General features: G+C 48.3%; 1 protein-coding gene across 5 annotated transcripts in view; it reads right to left on the reverse strand.

Annotated features, from left to right (window-relative positions):
• Positions 1-15,858, reverse strand: part of LOC135917684 (beta-1,3-galactosyltransferase 1-like) — a 143,828-nt gene that overhangs the window by 10,812 nt on the left and 117,158 nt on the right. The window contains exon 1 of one of the 5 annotated variants that reach the window (XM_065451257.2): positions 11,680-12,439. The exons of the other annotated variants lie outside the window; for them this stretch is intronic. Coding sequence (XP_065307329.1) covers positions 11,680-11,898 — 219 coding nt within the window. The 5' untranslated portion in view covers positions 11,899-12,439. Of the gene's footprint in view, positions 1-11,679; positions 12,440-15,858 lie in introns of those variants that run through there. 5 annotated transcript variants of the gene reach the window in all.

Here is a 15,858-nt window from a genome sequence, read left to right on the forward strand (position 1 = left end):
CAGGCGCTCGAGTTTGAACGTTAACGCGAGAGTAACGATGAACGTGAGTGGAGAAAAAAAAATAACAAGACGGGAAGAGCGAGAGCGAGGGAAGGAAAAGGAAAAAGAAGAATAACTAAAACATGGGTGAAATGAAAGAAGTATCGTTTCTAACGGAGCATTACTTATGATCGCCCTTCAATACAAAGAGCGTGACGCGTACAACGTGACGCGTACAGCGTTAGTGAACAAGTGGGAAAGAATGGGACACGTGCGTATAGGAAGTTCCCACCGCGAGTGGACAGGCTTCCCGGAAGAGGAAGGCGGAAATAGAAAGCAAGAACGCGGCCCCTTTTCTATTTACTAATTCACGTCCCTCATAAACCACGAGCACAGCGGGCCGATGATTGCGCGCCAGCCATGAAAGGAAGACAAAAAAAAATTTCACACACGTGCGATGATAAACCCCAGGGGTATATATAGTCAGGAAAGCCACGAATGTGAGGCGCGCGCCGCAATTCCCGTTTCACGCGGTTCCCCCCTCGGTGAAGGAGGGGAAGAGACCTGCCAATCCCACTTGACGCACAAAGCAGGTGCATGAATTATGCATACAACATTTTTCATCTCCTTCGTCCGTAACAACTGCGAAGCGCGCGCGCGCGCTTCGCATTTCCATAATGCAACTGAAAGAGCTGCCCTACAGAAATTCTCGCGCGATACGTGCCAGCAGGGCGGACTTCAGTGTTCCGAAATCTCGTGTAAGATGCGTTGCCGTAGGTTGGGAAGAAAAAGAAGAAGAAGAAGAAGAAGAAGAAGAAGAAGAAGAAGGAGAAGAAGAAGAAGAAGAAGAACAACAACAACAACAACAACAAACATTCCAGAGCTCATCACCGCCGACTTTCAAGGTATGCGGTAGCCTAGCTATAATGTGATGATTTCGACGTCACGGCCACTGCATGTGCGTGCGTCAGGGGCGACTCGGCACGCTCATTAATTGGGGTGAAGTTTCCATGCCTCGTATCTCTTTGCACACTTGCGATTTCGTGCACACCGTGACGTGCTCAACACACTTCGAGGTTTCTCTGTTGAACATCTCCAAAGTGTGTGAAGTTCGCCTATAATGCTATAAAGGAAGTGCGTGATCAATGGTGGGATCGAGTCCTTTTGTCTTCCAGCACGGCAGTCACATATGCTCTGACCATTAGGCCACGATCGCACACATTGACCGTAATCATAGATATGGCCACGATCATACGCGTGACACCTTCAATATAATAAGAGTTTCATACGATGATCACTAGAGGGAACTCTGGTGCTAGTGTCTATATACAGGAGCTCCAAAAGGGGCGGCTCAGTCAGCATGGGAACTATGGGAAGTACATGGACTTGCCTAAATTTCATCCCTCCGTTTCAAACGGCTTTGCGAGTTTGTAAATTCACCATTTTCAAAGGAGTACTGCATAATAGCTAACTAAACAAACATTATTAAAATGGACCGACGGCAGGATTCGCACTAAGGAACTCTGCCACAGAAGCCCGGTTTTTGAAACCGTTACGCCACGGACGTATGCATCGACAAGCGACATGAAACGCCCCTATAAACTTATCGTGGGCAAGCCAGTGCTTTCAGACGCTTGGCTCGTTTCGATTCGGCCACCTGGACAAGCTGAATCGTTGCAATTAGTAGAGATTGTGCGTGTTCGCAGCGCATTTGGTCCTTCGAAAAGTATAGATTGCTGTGAAATTTACGACAATGAAGGCATATAAAGCGCAATAAACACAAGAACGTCTGAATCCACAAGCACGAAAATGAGACGAATCCATGTACTTCCCATCATTCCCACGGTGGCGGAACGATTCCAGCGCCAAAGTTCTTTCTAGTAATTATTGCAGAAAACTATGCTTGATACACTTTGACGCCGCCATGGGGAGCAGAGTTCTGTTTATCTTTGCTGAAGAGCTAGTCTGACGACGACAGCGTACGGAAGGGACCAACGTTACTAGACTAGCTTCAGTTGTAAAACTCTCCGCCCGCGCGCTTACAGCCGGTGTCGCCACTTCTGTGACAGCCGCCAGGTGGCAGCGCCGTTCCATCGGGCTCCACTGCAGACGCCTCGCCGCAGCCTTCAGCCCGTGCGGACGGGCAGTTTGCGCGTGTTTCACGCTCGCTGGCGTTCTCCCTTGTCCGAATTAGTGATAGCATGAGAAAGCGGTATCCACCTACAGCAGTAAGATTTATCGGGCCAGTTGGTTCATACTGTAATAAGGGTAAAATGCACGAAAGAAAGAAACGCATAGAGCGAAGCGCAGAAGCTCTGTTTTTTCCTGCCGTCTTAACGTTTCGCGCAGTTTAGGCTCAGAAGTCTGAACATTTGGCCAAAGTGTATGATTAGGATGATCTTCATCCCCACCGAGGCTTCTCGCCACGCCAAAGAAGCGCAACAAAAAGAAAGATGAGGTCAGTCTTTGAACACACAAGCCACACACACACACACACAAAAATATCATCTGCTCTTCCACTCCGTGAAGATGGTTAACCAGCGAAGCTGAAACGTGCGGCCCGTGTTTATCACTGGGTTAATCTAGAGGATTCATTAAAGTATTTCTGAATTATGCGGTAACACACACAATCGGCTGCGACGGAGAGAACGACGTCACTGACGATATGCCCGTAGTCCGCCGTTGTCGCTTGCGTTCGATGTCTCGAGTTTGCTCGGAGGCGTGATTAGCAGCTTTCGCCCGATTTGCGATTATTCAAAATTAAGTTTCTTCCGAAATTAAATCTATCCGTTACGTAAGACAATGAGTGGCTCATACTGCCTTAAGCAATGGCCCCTCCCACCGTAAACGCGGCCTCCCCATTACGATGACAGAAGTGAAATTCTACGCTGGAATGATGAACGGCAACGCAGCCAGCTGTGGAAGACGACGATGAACGTGGGAGCAGTGGCACGAGCGCGTGTGCCGGTCGGCACAAGGAATAGCCGAATTCATGGCCGTGGTGCTAGCATTACGCAAATTAGGACCATCAGTTACGTCAGCCGTGATAGTTACTGATTCTTTATCATTGTGCTCATCCCTTACTGCTTCTAGTGATTCTCGCGTGATGAGGACATTTCAATCATTGGTACCTGGTTACTTGAGAAGCGTGCGTTTGATTTGGGTGCCCGGCCATAAAGGACTAATCATTAATGAAATTGCAGACTCTCTACCAAGGCATCGATAAGTGGCCCGATTCTTTCTTGCTGCCCTTTGACTGCTTATGTAACTGCAGCTAGATTTCGCAGGAGTATATCATTATACAGTCAGTATCAGGCTCCGAAATTACTAACTCTGTGGAGTACGGACATCTCCTGCACCCTTGGAACAGAGATTTTTGCCGAACACGGAAAATTGACGTGTCCATCACGAAGCTGCGCTGCCGTATACCTGCATTGAACTTCTACCTCCACAGGTCTGGTCTGGTCCCCTCACCACTATGCTCATTCTGTGGCGAAGCGGAAACAATCGACCATTTCTTGTTGTCTTGCAGACGTTTTTCTATTATAAGAAAACGACTACTCGAAATCCCGCTTCGCTCTATTGGTCTGACTTTATCAGTGCCTGTGATCCTATCTTTTGGAGCTTCCATTGTTGGGTTCAGCAACAGAAATGTTTGCTTGGCGATCCAAAATTACCTCATTGAAACTAATCGATTTCCATGTTAGATTGATCGTTCTCCCTCCCAACCATAGCTTTCTTTTATTTCTTATCTTTTATTAATTATTATTATTATTATTATTGTTATCTTATACCCGGTTTTCATCTGATTATTTCTTTTTTTCTCCTAACACAAAACGTTTACTTTTAAACTCACACGCCCAAACTGTTAACTCCCTTGTTATCATTATTATTTTAGGCACCTAATTAAACCGCCCGATTCTTGGCCAATCATCCACTGTGGGTATGTGCCACGGCCACTCAGGACAACAACAACAACAACAACAGAATCGCTCTGTTCCACGCCGAGCGAAGCGTCGCATTGCTGGCGGCACAGAAAAAGCAGCGCGCCGAACTGTCGACATCGTTCCGATAGCCGCCTATGCAGCCAGGTGCGCAGCACGTCGGCATCGTCTGCTTATATTCTCAACAAACTCGGCGAAAGCTACAGTTTCGCGGATTACATGCTTGCTGAAATTCGCCTTCAACAACGAACCACACAATACGCTGCACCGCGCGCTTAGTCCGGCCCGCCCGCGTAGCCGGCTAGTGAGGAAGTGAAGCCGGGCGCGACTGCAGCGCCACGAAGGCGCGGGCGGGTGGCGGTTCCGCGCAACGGCGCCGAGTTTTAAAACTGAAGCTAGTCTAGTAACGTTGGGAAGGGACGGACGAACACAGAACGCAAAAACCCAGTTTTCCAGTTTCAACTGCTATTTTAGTAAAATATTTCAGCTGTTAACGAAACCGGCTTCCTCGGCCACCGGTATATCTAATATAGGAGATGTGCGAAAATAAAACTATCAGATGAAAGAATGCGCCGCATTCGAATGGAGCATAATGCCAAGTAAAATACTGGTGCACATAAAAAAACACGTCGAAGAGGATTGCCAAAGTCGGCAATAGCTTTCTTGTGTAGCATGCTGCGCCACAGCATGCTGCATATCGCTATTGCATCCGTGAATCACGAAATCTTATGGGCACATCAGCAGACACATGAAGCGGCAATCTAGCTGTCAACCATAACGCCGAATGATACCACGACAATGTATACCTTGCTGTAATCACTCTACCCCAATTGAAACTCCTATATCAGCTCCAACTCTCCCTAGTATCTTGGCTGCGGCTTCATTGTAAAGGCTATCTACCAACCGGATGGGGCGGTTTATCATATTTTAAGCTACATACTCCCTTGTGTAGCCTTCGCACATCCATTCTGCATGATTGACCAAGAATCGGCACATACCAACATCTCGTACGCTGAGACGAAGTTGTCTGTCTGGACACATACCCAGTGGTGCATACCCAGTGGTGCATACCCGGTAGCATCTTTACAATTTCTCGTAGGTACAGTGGGGCGGGGCGCTTTTCGCGGCGCTCGATGTTTCTACGCAGGCGCGAGTATGAGCGGGTGTGAAAGAGCAAATTGGGGGGCCCTTGCTGCTTGAATATGTGACTCTGCCTAGGCACTGCGGAGGAGGTTTCTTAGTGCGTGTTGCATGCGTTTGTCCACTAGAGATGCCGGCATTGCGGAGTGCGGTCGAGTTTGTTTACCCTCCGCCGCTGGCTACCTGCGAGGTGAGGCTACGTGCGAGGCACGGACGCCCCATTTGGTGATCGCTGTGCCTGAAGGGGAAAGGTTCTGACTGGTGTTGTGTAAGTCGCGGGTCACTTTTTTCGTCGCGACGATAGACTGATTTTTTTACAAGCACTGCTCCAGGAGGGCACATGAGACCGCCAAACGGAGGCCTCAGGAGAGCACCTGAGGTTATAATAAAGCATGCGGCGCAGGATCTCCGGGGCACCCAAAGGGTAGCGGGGGGTCCAAGCTAGAAGAAGGGCGGCCTGTGGGTTTGGGCTGCGGAGGCTGAAACATGCCAGGGGGGTGTCCGCATAAAAATTGGCTGTCCGCGACAGCGGGCAGCCGATCTTATACACCCCTGGCACGCGCAAGCCTCGGCGAGCCCCAACCCACGGACCAGTCCGGGTTCTAGCTTGGACCCCCCCGCTACCCTTTGGCGCAGTCGACAGGATTGAACCGCGAGGATGTCTTCACCATCGTCCGACATGAATATGGTCGTCTGTTGGTAAGAAACCATCAGGAAGATGGAGACAATGCCGCCGAGTTACCTGTAAAGGTCAGCCCATCGGATTGGTGCCGAGTGCCCGCCAAAATGTAACATTCAGTTTATTCATTTATAATTAATCTGGCTGCCTCTTCTACCTTTTTTCTTTACTTGATCTCTTCTGTGCGCTTCTTCCTTCTCTTTCACGGGCCTTACATGCTTGTCACTGCTTATTGTTCGAGATAGTTCAACCAACCAAAACTAAAGAAAGCAAACGCTTTAAAAGACACAGAAGGCTTCGCCGTTCAGTTCAAGCCTGGTGCGACAATCGCGCCGGTGATCATCGCCTGGCCGGGACAGTCCCTCTGTCAGCTACACAATACTCTGCTGAACTGAGCACTATGAAACAGAAGATGAGAAACAAGAAAGCCGAGAACAATAAAAAAAAAGCGAGGCTCTCCACGCCAAGCTCACGATCGACCCTCCCTTTCAGGTTTTACTTTCTCTTGGCTAACCGCGCCGTTTCGGAAGAAGCCCGTCGGTGCACAAAAGGTTCCGGTATCTGACAGTTAATTTTCATTGCGCAAAAGCCGCGCCTTACTTAATCGTTACCCTTCTTATTACCATATATGCATTCGTTTCCGCCACATTGCCCTTGTTACTGCTCATTTTTGGCGGTGCGAAGAGCAGCAAACTAAATTGTGATGGCCCGGACTTATCTTGTGAAGCCCTTCACGGTTCACCAAAGCGTTGCACCATCCAAAAAAAAAAAAATGCAATGCCAAAATACACAGCGCGCGCGCACTGTGGATTTTAAAGACCCTGAGCGATACAAATCGGGCGCCGCTCATCGAAAACGGGGCACTGAGGGATTTAAAAGGTGAAGCGCTATCAACATTAACGAGCTGTAACGCTGGTAAACGAGGCGCCCATCGAGATACGTACTCACACAAAGTGCTACCGAAGGAGAGGGACCCGCCTCATAATCGTCATTTCACTCGCGATCACGAGAACTTGCGAGATGAAGCGAGGGGGACAAAAAAGAAGGAAAGGTCGACAATTATGAAAGCGCCCCCCCCCCCCCCCCCCCATCTCGGGCACCTCTTCCCGAACAAGGCTGGCTCCGTTGGAGAGCTATATAAATCCGTGCAGCGTGGCCTAACGAGGAAATTAGCTCCATACAGTCGCACGAGAACAACGTGCACCTTTTACCCAATATTTCATTGGAAGTGGCAGCCCCGCCCTTTAATCGCTGAAAAAGAAAGAAAGAAAAAGAAAACGTCCGCAAGGATCCGCATCGTCTTAATCTCCAACATTACGGCGCACTTCCCGATCCGGGAGGCAATGTGTGTGCTGGGATGTTTTTACTGAAACACATGCTTCTTTTGTACTCTCTGTCTTCTTTTTTTTAAGTTCACTTTGCACCACTATTTATGTAACATATTTGAGAGAAACAACAAGAGACCAAAAGAAGTAGGGCAGTTTGTTGAGATTACACGCGGTTTGCTAACCTACACCGGGAAAGAGGAAAGAGGGGACGTAAAGGTTAGAAAGGGCACGGCCTCTCGCAAAGAGATGGAGGCACGCGCTATTTTCGCTCATGTTCGTGAGAAAGGCCTGTCCTATACATGAATCGTATTACGGACACACTCGCGCAAAGCGGAGTAACGCTATATGCTACGCTAAGTCATTATGAATGCAAGGAGGGTCTGCACGATCTCTCATCGCACGTGAACGGTAACGTGATGACCTCATATGCTAGCTCCGCAACCTGGCTATCATTATTGTTCTTTTCTCCCCTCGTTTTTAAGGAACGGCAGTGAACGGTTCATGAAACGTTTAACAAATAATTAAAATTTTCCCGCATTCGCTCGACAAAATGTATACAAGGAAAATTTTCATGAAAACTAACCGGAATATTTATAGGCGCATGACAAGGCGGCTACGCAATACTTTCAGTTTCAAGCATATCTTCGGAAGCACTCGAGCCTTTAATTCATCTGTAGTGCCTCATGCTATATCACAGTCTAATGATCTTCCAGAGCACATCGTTTCCATATCTGATGACCATTCCTTCCATGACAACTTTTGTCGGCATTCTTCCCCTTAACTTTGAGTCTGTGTTCCCTTTGTTTGCATTTTTTCCTGCGATGATGCCGTTGCTTTGTTTAATTATACACACGTTTTCTGCGATATCAGTTACCTGCAATTACGAAAGATTGTATAATGATGTCTCAGTTTATGGTACCTTCGTTCTTGGATTTGTTACCTGTTTCTGCAATTCATCTCCTTGTGCTTTTACTTCATTTGAAACCCTTTTTACTCAGTGTCCCAGCCAGGGCCCTGTAAGGTACGTGAAATAAACAAACAAGCAAGCAAGCAAACAAACAAACAAACAAACAAACAAACAAACAAACAAACAACAAACAAACAAACAAACAGTTTAAATAAATAAATAAATGAATAAATTCGATTAGTCATTCAGCGTGTTCCGGGCTATTTGTGAGCAGTTTCCCCCATTTATTCCTCCTCGCTTTGGGACAGATCGCGCCTAGTTAGCCTTAATTCATCTCAAAATCCGATGCTGCATACACTGCTCTTCTCCTGGCCAGAGGTTAAGAGGTAGATAGATGACTGATAAATTCGTTGGGTTTAGCGAGAGAAAGAGAGAGAGAGAGATGCTGTAGAAGCAACATTGCAGCTATCCAAGACGCCGCAGTGGGCGGAATTCGGATTAAATTGAACTCCCGTGGTTCTTTAGTGTGCACCTCAGTCTACTAAGTGCGCGAGCCCTGTTGCATTTCGATCCCGCAGAAATGCGGCCGCTGCGGTCGGGAACTGAACCGGCGACTTCGTGTTCGGCAGCAGAACGTCATGTACGAACAACTGCGCCACCGCCGGCGGGTCAAGAGGGAGAGAGATAGAAAAGGCGTTTCGCTTAGAAATTGAGATTTCCATCGGTATCCGTGCAACAGCTTACGTCTCACGTGCCTAGGGAATAAAATAGCATAGAGAGAGACGGAGAGAATTAAGCACAGAAGAGAATAAAAAGAAAGTGGGTAATGACACAGGGATAAAGAAGTCGAACGTGGTGTTCCCGAATTCACCCGATTGCGTACAGGCATTGTGCAACGTAGTCAAGAATACTACACCATATATATATATACATAGCCAAGACGGTGGCGATGTGCTGTGTTCCGACCTTGTCAACCACACTCCGAGTTCAGAGCAGCGTCAGAAAGAACCGCGAGCGTCCAACGAAGGTCCCGAACCTGCTGCACGCAATTATTCGGCGCGGACCAGACATGGCGGCCCGCCAGGCGCGCTCATTAATTCTCAAGCGGAACATGCTGTGCGTTCTGCCACGGGTGGCGTCACGTTCATCTCGGTGCGGCGCCTCGCGGCACAAAACAGGGCCGGATCGCAGCGCTGCGAAGGAGCCGCCGAAAAAGCCAAGTCCGTGAAGGAGAGAACATTTTCAATACGCCGAAGGGATGTAGAGGACGGAGGGAAAAAAAAGGAGGCTGGCGCCAATAGCGCGCTCGTAAAATGCGCGCTCTATTCAGAAGGCACGGACGAGCGCAGGGCAGGCGCCGAGGCATGGTGGCATAAAACATTCAAAGCCGTCGTGTCATTCATTCTTTACAAGATTAAAAAACACTCACAGCGAAGAAGTTCTCATGAGTGGGTTTCCATAGCTAAAAAGAAAAAAAGAACTGTCGAGTCACCAGTTTCTTGCTTCCTTTTCCTTTCTTTTTTTGTTCTCCGCGCAAGTTTTGCTCTCTTGTTCTACTCTCGTTAGCAGGACATGCCGAAAAAAAAAGAAAACCGTGAAACACTCAAAAAGCGCCGTAAAGAACAGAACAGGGCGTGCAGTACATTATTTCAACGAATATAATTCTGCACGGGAGATAAAAAAAGATGGCAAGAGCTTATAGAATGCTCTGCGCGTCGACGATGCGATATATGTGCTCCAATGCCCCCCTTCCTCACCCCTCCGTTTCCTTTAGTGTCAGGACGACATAACGCAATCACTCACAAGTGGTGCGAAATGGACATAACATTACTAATTACCAAAATAAGAAACGCAAGTCTACACTCGAATACTTGAGGCAATCAGGCGGATAATCTACATAAGCAGGTAGCTCTGCGAAAAGAAAAAAAAAGCGTAAATGAAACAAGTTTCCTCGTCCCTTTTCTCAATTGCCAAACTGAATCAGAGTTTCGCGTGTGTTTCTTTAATTGTTGCCTACAACATGCCGCCGATCTTTGCTCCTTATCTGTCATCATTTCTAATGTTTCTGAACTTTTTGCATTATTATTACTATTTTCGTACTTATTGCATCATTTGTACTAACATGGAACACCTAAAGCCACGGCCTCATACATCATACGAACGAACGAACGAACGAGCGAGCGAGCGAACGAACGAATAATAAATGGACAGAGTTGTAACCGATGGATGTGGGCTCTTTGGTGGACGCGCCGTATGACCCGGTGAGCGTTTTTTGCAAGTTGTTATTGTGCACGCGTACACGTATGTCCTTGTGAATCCGAAAACCTCTATAGCACAGCATTAATTAAGAACGCTTATGGAACGGAAAGTATATCGCAGTCGTTCCTTGCTTTCGGGAGGCGGGGATGTCGAGGAGCAGGAACCGAACAGCACGACGTGGGCGAAGTGACCAGCTAAGCTGTGGCACGAGCGCCATTTGCCGTTGCATGCGGGATTCAGCGCTCGACAGCTATATATAACACTTCTCGTGTTCTCATTCTCTCCTGACAACAGTAAACTGAAAAGCGAACAAGTGCGACACATCTGTCTTCAGGGATGAAAAATTTCGTGCACCGACTGGCGGAGCAGTGATGTCACGCTATATACACAGTGTCAAGCAATACCGAAAAAGATACTTCGTTTTTTTTTTTGCTGCATACGTTACCCTTTACGCTGACGGTATGTGCCCGCAGAGCAATCCAAGATAAGCGCAATCATAAAGAGAATGCTATTTCATCCGAAGGTAACGGCTTTGTATATTGTGACCGCCTTACAGCTGCAAACATGCACGCGCGCGGCATGCTACAGCTAAAATTTGCAGAGACGGCTACTAACTGGACAATAACCTCAGCGCAATGGCGATAATAGTATGCTAAAACTTTCTGCAAGAACATATTTCGCATACTGTCGCAGCTCTACTGCAATAGGGTCGCCGCAGGCCAAGTCAGAGATGCCACGTAGTATGGATGGGGTAACGATAGCAACACGTTAAACCCTTATCAGGCCATGCATGTCGTCCAAATCTTACGCAGCGACGCACATTCCCAGCTGGCGGCTGGGTGACGCGATGACGACATGCGGCAAAGTGGTCAGCTAAAACATTTTTATGTGCGGCGTTACATTAAGTTGATTGAGCAGATCAGGAGCGCGCAAACAAACTTTGGAATATCGGGCGACGCAATAACTAACGCACATTCGATCGTCACAGACACCCTACTGAAGGCGTAGACATCGCGAAAACGGCGAAAGTGGTAATGCAACGATTTGATCGCGCTTCCCTCCTAGCCGACTGCACATGCGCCCATGTATACAAGCCTCCAAAATCAGTCAATAACAACATGAAACGCCAAGTTACAACGCGCTCACTGCTGGGAACACACGAGGACAGCAATTTCGCATAGCCCTTGTAACTCAGTTCGTCGCAGCAGTGAGCAGGTATCGTTTTATAATGCGAGACAGGAGGCAAAAATGCAGCGCGCTCAGCTTTGTGACGACTGCTACACAGGGAACGAAAGGAAACGTAAACGCTTCGTTACTAGAGGAAGCACTACGATCGGGTGGTTTCTCATTAGGACTCGCGCACATGTTGCACAGCACGATGAAAAAAACAAAGGAAAGTGACAAAAAATTAACAGGCGCACGCTGCGTGCATTCCCAACTTACGACGGAAACGCTCGAACTCGGGCACGACCACCACGGAAGGAAGCGGCGGCATCGGCTGCGACGACGGGACGTCCGACACGCGACACCGAACCGCCCAGCACCCGCCAGGGCGACCAGCGACAGCGCGAGCCGCCGCAACGGCCAGCGTAACGAGAACCAGCGCGCCGTTGGGCGAAGGCGACGACACGGCGACGGCGTCTTCGTCACGCCCCCTCGCATGGTCGGCCCGCGTTTCCGCAAGGAGACAAGACACAAACGGACCGGCGACGATGCGGCGTGTTCCGCGCGCACACCACGTGCAACCGCGGTCAAACAACGGCTGGCCGGCCAAGCCACGAGTCACCGTCGGGGCGGGACAAACTGCTCTGCTTGGCCGCGGTGAAAGAAAGTGGCCGTGCTCGCGGCTCGACAACAGGTCGGCCCAAGAGGCGGGAGGGGTGGAAGTCATCCGGCCGCCCATTGATCGCCTCCTGCGCCGCAGATTTGATGGCACGATCTGGCGGCGGGCACCTGCCCCAAGCGCGAGCACCAGGCTCTCTAGGAAACCCGGTCTGTAAAGGCCGGAGCTTCGTACGCGGCGCCGAGACCGCATGCATTATCGACCTCTCTTCGCTTTCGGTGCCCGAGGGGGCTCTCCTTCGCCGAGGCTGAACGACAGTCCCTTTATTTCACTCTCTCTCTCGCTCACTTTGCCTGTCGATACACACTGGCAGTAATCACGAGCGAGACAGCTAGGGGCGACCGGCTGGGAGCCAGGCCCTGCAGCGAAACGAAAACCTCGCTTTGTGTTGACCGTCCACGATTTATTCTGGCGGGAAACGCAAGGAAAAGGCGGGGCGATACACATGAGAGCAGGTGGCGCTGGCTGTCGATGTCCCATAGTTTCTTTAGCGCTCCGTATTTTGGCGCTACAGTGCAGTCGAAACGGAACAATACCCGATAGACAAGACGTGGGCACCGACTTTGATTCGCCGCCCGTGCGTAGGCACACTGATTATACCACGTGTTTCACGTAACTAGAAAAGAGTTCAAAAAATAGAGTATTGCATCTTAGAGAAATCAGAACAACGGTACATTGTTCGCAGTCGTTCTGAGTTACTCAGACGCGCGATTATTTACCGAACCAGTTAAGTTCAGTAATGCAAAATTTTATATATTCGTTTCCAGGGCATAAGTTGTACGCGAGAAGCAGCGCGCTTTTAGAAGAACCCAACAAATTTTAATTTTTTATTATTATTCGGGGGATTTGCCGCAAAGCACCTGTAGCAAAAGAAAAAAAAAAGGCATCAACCAAACGCATGTAGGTCTATGTGATATACAGGGACGGCAGCAATGAGTTAGCTCATTTGTTATCCGTTATCCGACAAACAGAATCCTCTTGAGCATTCGGCTTTAGCTTGACATACCTGAGCCTCTTTTGCCTAATATGTTTAATTCTTTTTTTCTCAGGCTCTGAGGAAAATATACATAAGCTACTGGGCCTGTATTCACAAAACTTCTATATCTAGCGGTTCCGGCACACGCCTCTTCTGACAGCGATTTTCTCGATAACGATGTGACGCGGTTGCCTTTGGTAGCGGCAGCAGTATGATGTTGCGGCTCGAGGTGGCATTTGGGCTACGAATCGACCAAGCCCATTGACGAGTAGGTTCGCTCGTAGAAATGAAGGGAAAAGGGGTTATTTTACATTGGTTACACTGGCTCCAAATACGGAAGCCCACTCCATGCAGGCGCATATTAAACGTCTGAGTTCACATCAGGACGCGTCAGCCTCCACTGCACCAAAGGTACCCGCTTTTGATACCATAGTCTTCTGTAGGCATCTAGACTAGGGAATCTGATGACCGTATCGCGGCCAATCACAATCGTGGAATCGGTCGCAATATCCCGCCCGTGATATAGCACCGTTCCGCCGAATTCCGCCTCCGACGATGCACCTTCGCCTCCGCATATTTTGCAAGCACGTAGCAATGTGGGAATCCGAGGTCGAAGCCGTTCCCACGGTAGCATTCGACGTTGGCCCTTTTCATCACCAGATCAGGCTGTCAGGTGCAGGTAGAGGGCTCTTTTGTTGCCCCGTCAACCGTCGGCGTCAAAGCTGCGTTGACTTCTGGATGGGCGCAGGTGAATGAAGGGGGGAGAGGGGGAGCGGGGTTGCATCGTGGTAAACGTCTAATTAATGCCCTCGGCCGTGTTGAGGCGTCACAACGACGTTCATCGGATGGACAGCGCCTGACCAGTTTTTTCCTGTGTTGCAGGTTGGTCTTTCTTTTTTCGCTGCTTTTACATTGCGTAAGTTCTGCTGCTGCTGCAAAGTTGTAAATGCGTTTCCGTTTCGATTAGGTAGACATGGCTAACGACAGGGATGAATGCCCTGAATGTTCGGAACTGCTTCCGTTAACAGCGCAGTTTGTCACGTGCGAGGTGTGTGAGCTCAGCTATCATTTGGGCAGGTGCTCTGGCCCAACAGTGAGAACATAAAAGAAATAGAAGCGAATGGGCATTGTGTCCGCCTGGAAATGCCAACATGTTCGCATGCTACTTTCCGCCCTAGCATCTCCCCTGGTCGAAAACCAGCATCTAATGAAGAGAACTTGGCGAGCGAGATGATAGCCATTAGCAGAACATTAAATGTATTTGTGCCTCTGACAGTAAAAGAAAGACCGCAGAACACGAAAAAAAAAAGAAGAGCACTAGTCACGCGACACCTTTGTGCTTTTGCGGGCTTCTTTAAGGCTTGGAAAAAGAAAGCTTGTATGTAGCACGTATAGAGCAACAAAAAGAGACATCGGATCATTTTCATGATGCCTTACAATTTTATGATAAATAATTTTGCTCTGTTTATAACAGCTGAAAAGCTAAATAACAATAAGGAATTGCGTAAGTAGGCGAGCATACGCGCGCGAGTGCGTGTGTGCGTTTATACGTATACAGGGTGCCCCAGCTATCAAGCACGAAGATTTAAAATATGCAAATGTTATGTAGCTGGGCAGAACAAGGCTAATGTTGTTTGCCGTAGCTTGGAGGTACTCAGGTAATGTCTTGCATTCCGTCTAATTACATAATTAGCCTTACTTAGTTATTCACCTTCTCAGATATTATAATTAGATGAAAAGAGTCAATGAGAAAATTGTAGCGCACCATGAAAAACTCCCGATACAGCTTTCAGTTGCTCAATACGTGCTACGTAAAAGTGCTTTTCCGAGCGTGAAAGAAGCCCACGAAGACGCGGAAAATTGCCGCACGTCTGGTCACTAGAGGCACTTTACATATATAGGCCGCACCAAGGCCAAAACGTCAGTAAAGTTCTGTTATCAATGGCTGCCTAATAATAGGCTTAGAAGTTTTATCCAACGTAAAGCCTCATATTTTTGGTAGGGAGCTGCATTATCTATCCGTGTCTTATGCAATGGGGACGCATTAAAAATCTCCAGGCACTCAAAATTAATTCGGAGCCCTTCACTACGGCGTGCCTCATAATCAGATCAAGGTTTTGCCACGTAGGAACCCAGAATTTTAATGAATTATGCGGAATTCTGTGATTCTCATGAATATGCATGTTTGTTCGCTACCTCTTCCAGGGGGATCGCCCAGCGCCAGCGTGGCAAACGCAAGCACATAAACTATTACGATAATCCTGGGGGACTCCGGAAAACAGTACACAACACTACTGCTCCCTCCCTCAACGTTTGTTTCTTCTTTTAAAATTTTTCACTGTGCTGTTCCAAGTATGCAATTTCTTGCTGGTAATTTTCGTAGCACTTATCGACAGCAATGGGAACACTCCGGGGGTGCGCCGAAAAAGTATGGCCAATGTCAATCTTACGAAGCAAGTACACAGCGAAGTAACATTTCAGCCAACATGCCCACACATGGGACACTTCCTTTCCTCTTCTATTTTTTTCTAACGTAAGGAAACAGTTCTTTTCCAAGTAGTAGCGCAACAGTGCGAATAAATTAGGCGGCGTTTCATTTCAGATGTCCGCCATTACCGTCAATGTTCTGAGTCGCTGCAAGTTCAAGGGTCATAATGATGGCATTATTTTCTTTCGCAGAAGAGACCTCGGCATTTGTGTCTAAGTGCGCGAAACTGAACGAAACTAGTATGTTACGACATTCTGGAGACTTTCAGCCCAACATGCCCAGATTATTAATTTTGGAGACGGCTGTACACACTCG

This window comes from Dermacentor albipictus, chromosome 4 (genome assembly GCF_038994185.2).
Source record: "Dermacentor albipictus isolate Rhodes 1998 colony chromosome 4, USDA_Dalb.pri_finalv2, whole genome shotgun sequence".
NCBI lineage: Eukaryota > Metazoa > Arthropoda > Arachnida > Ixodida > Ixodidae > Dermacentor > Dermacentor albipictus.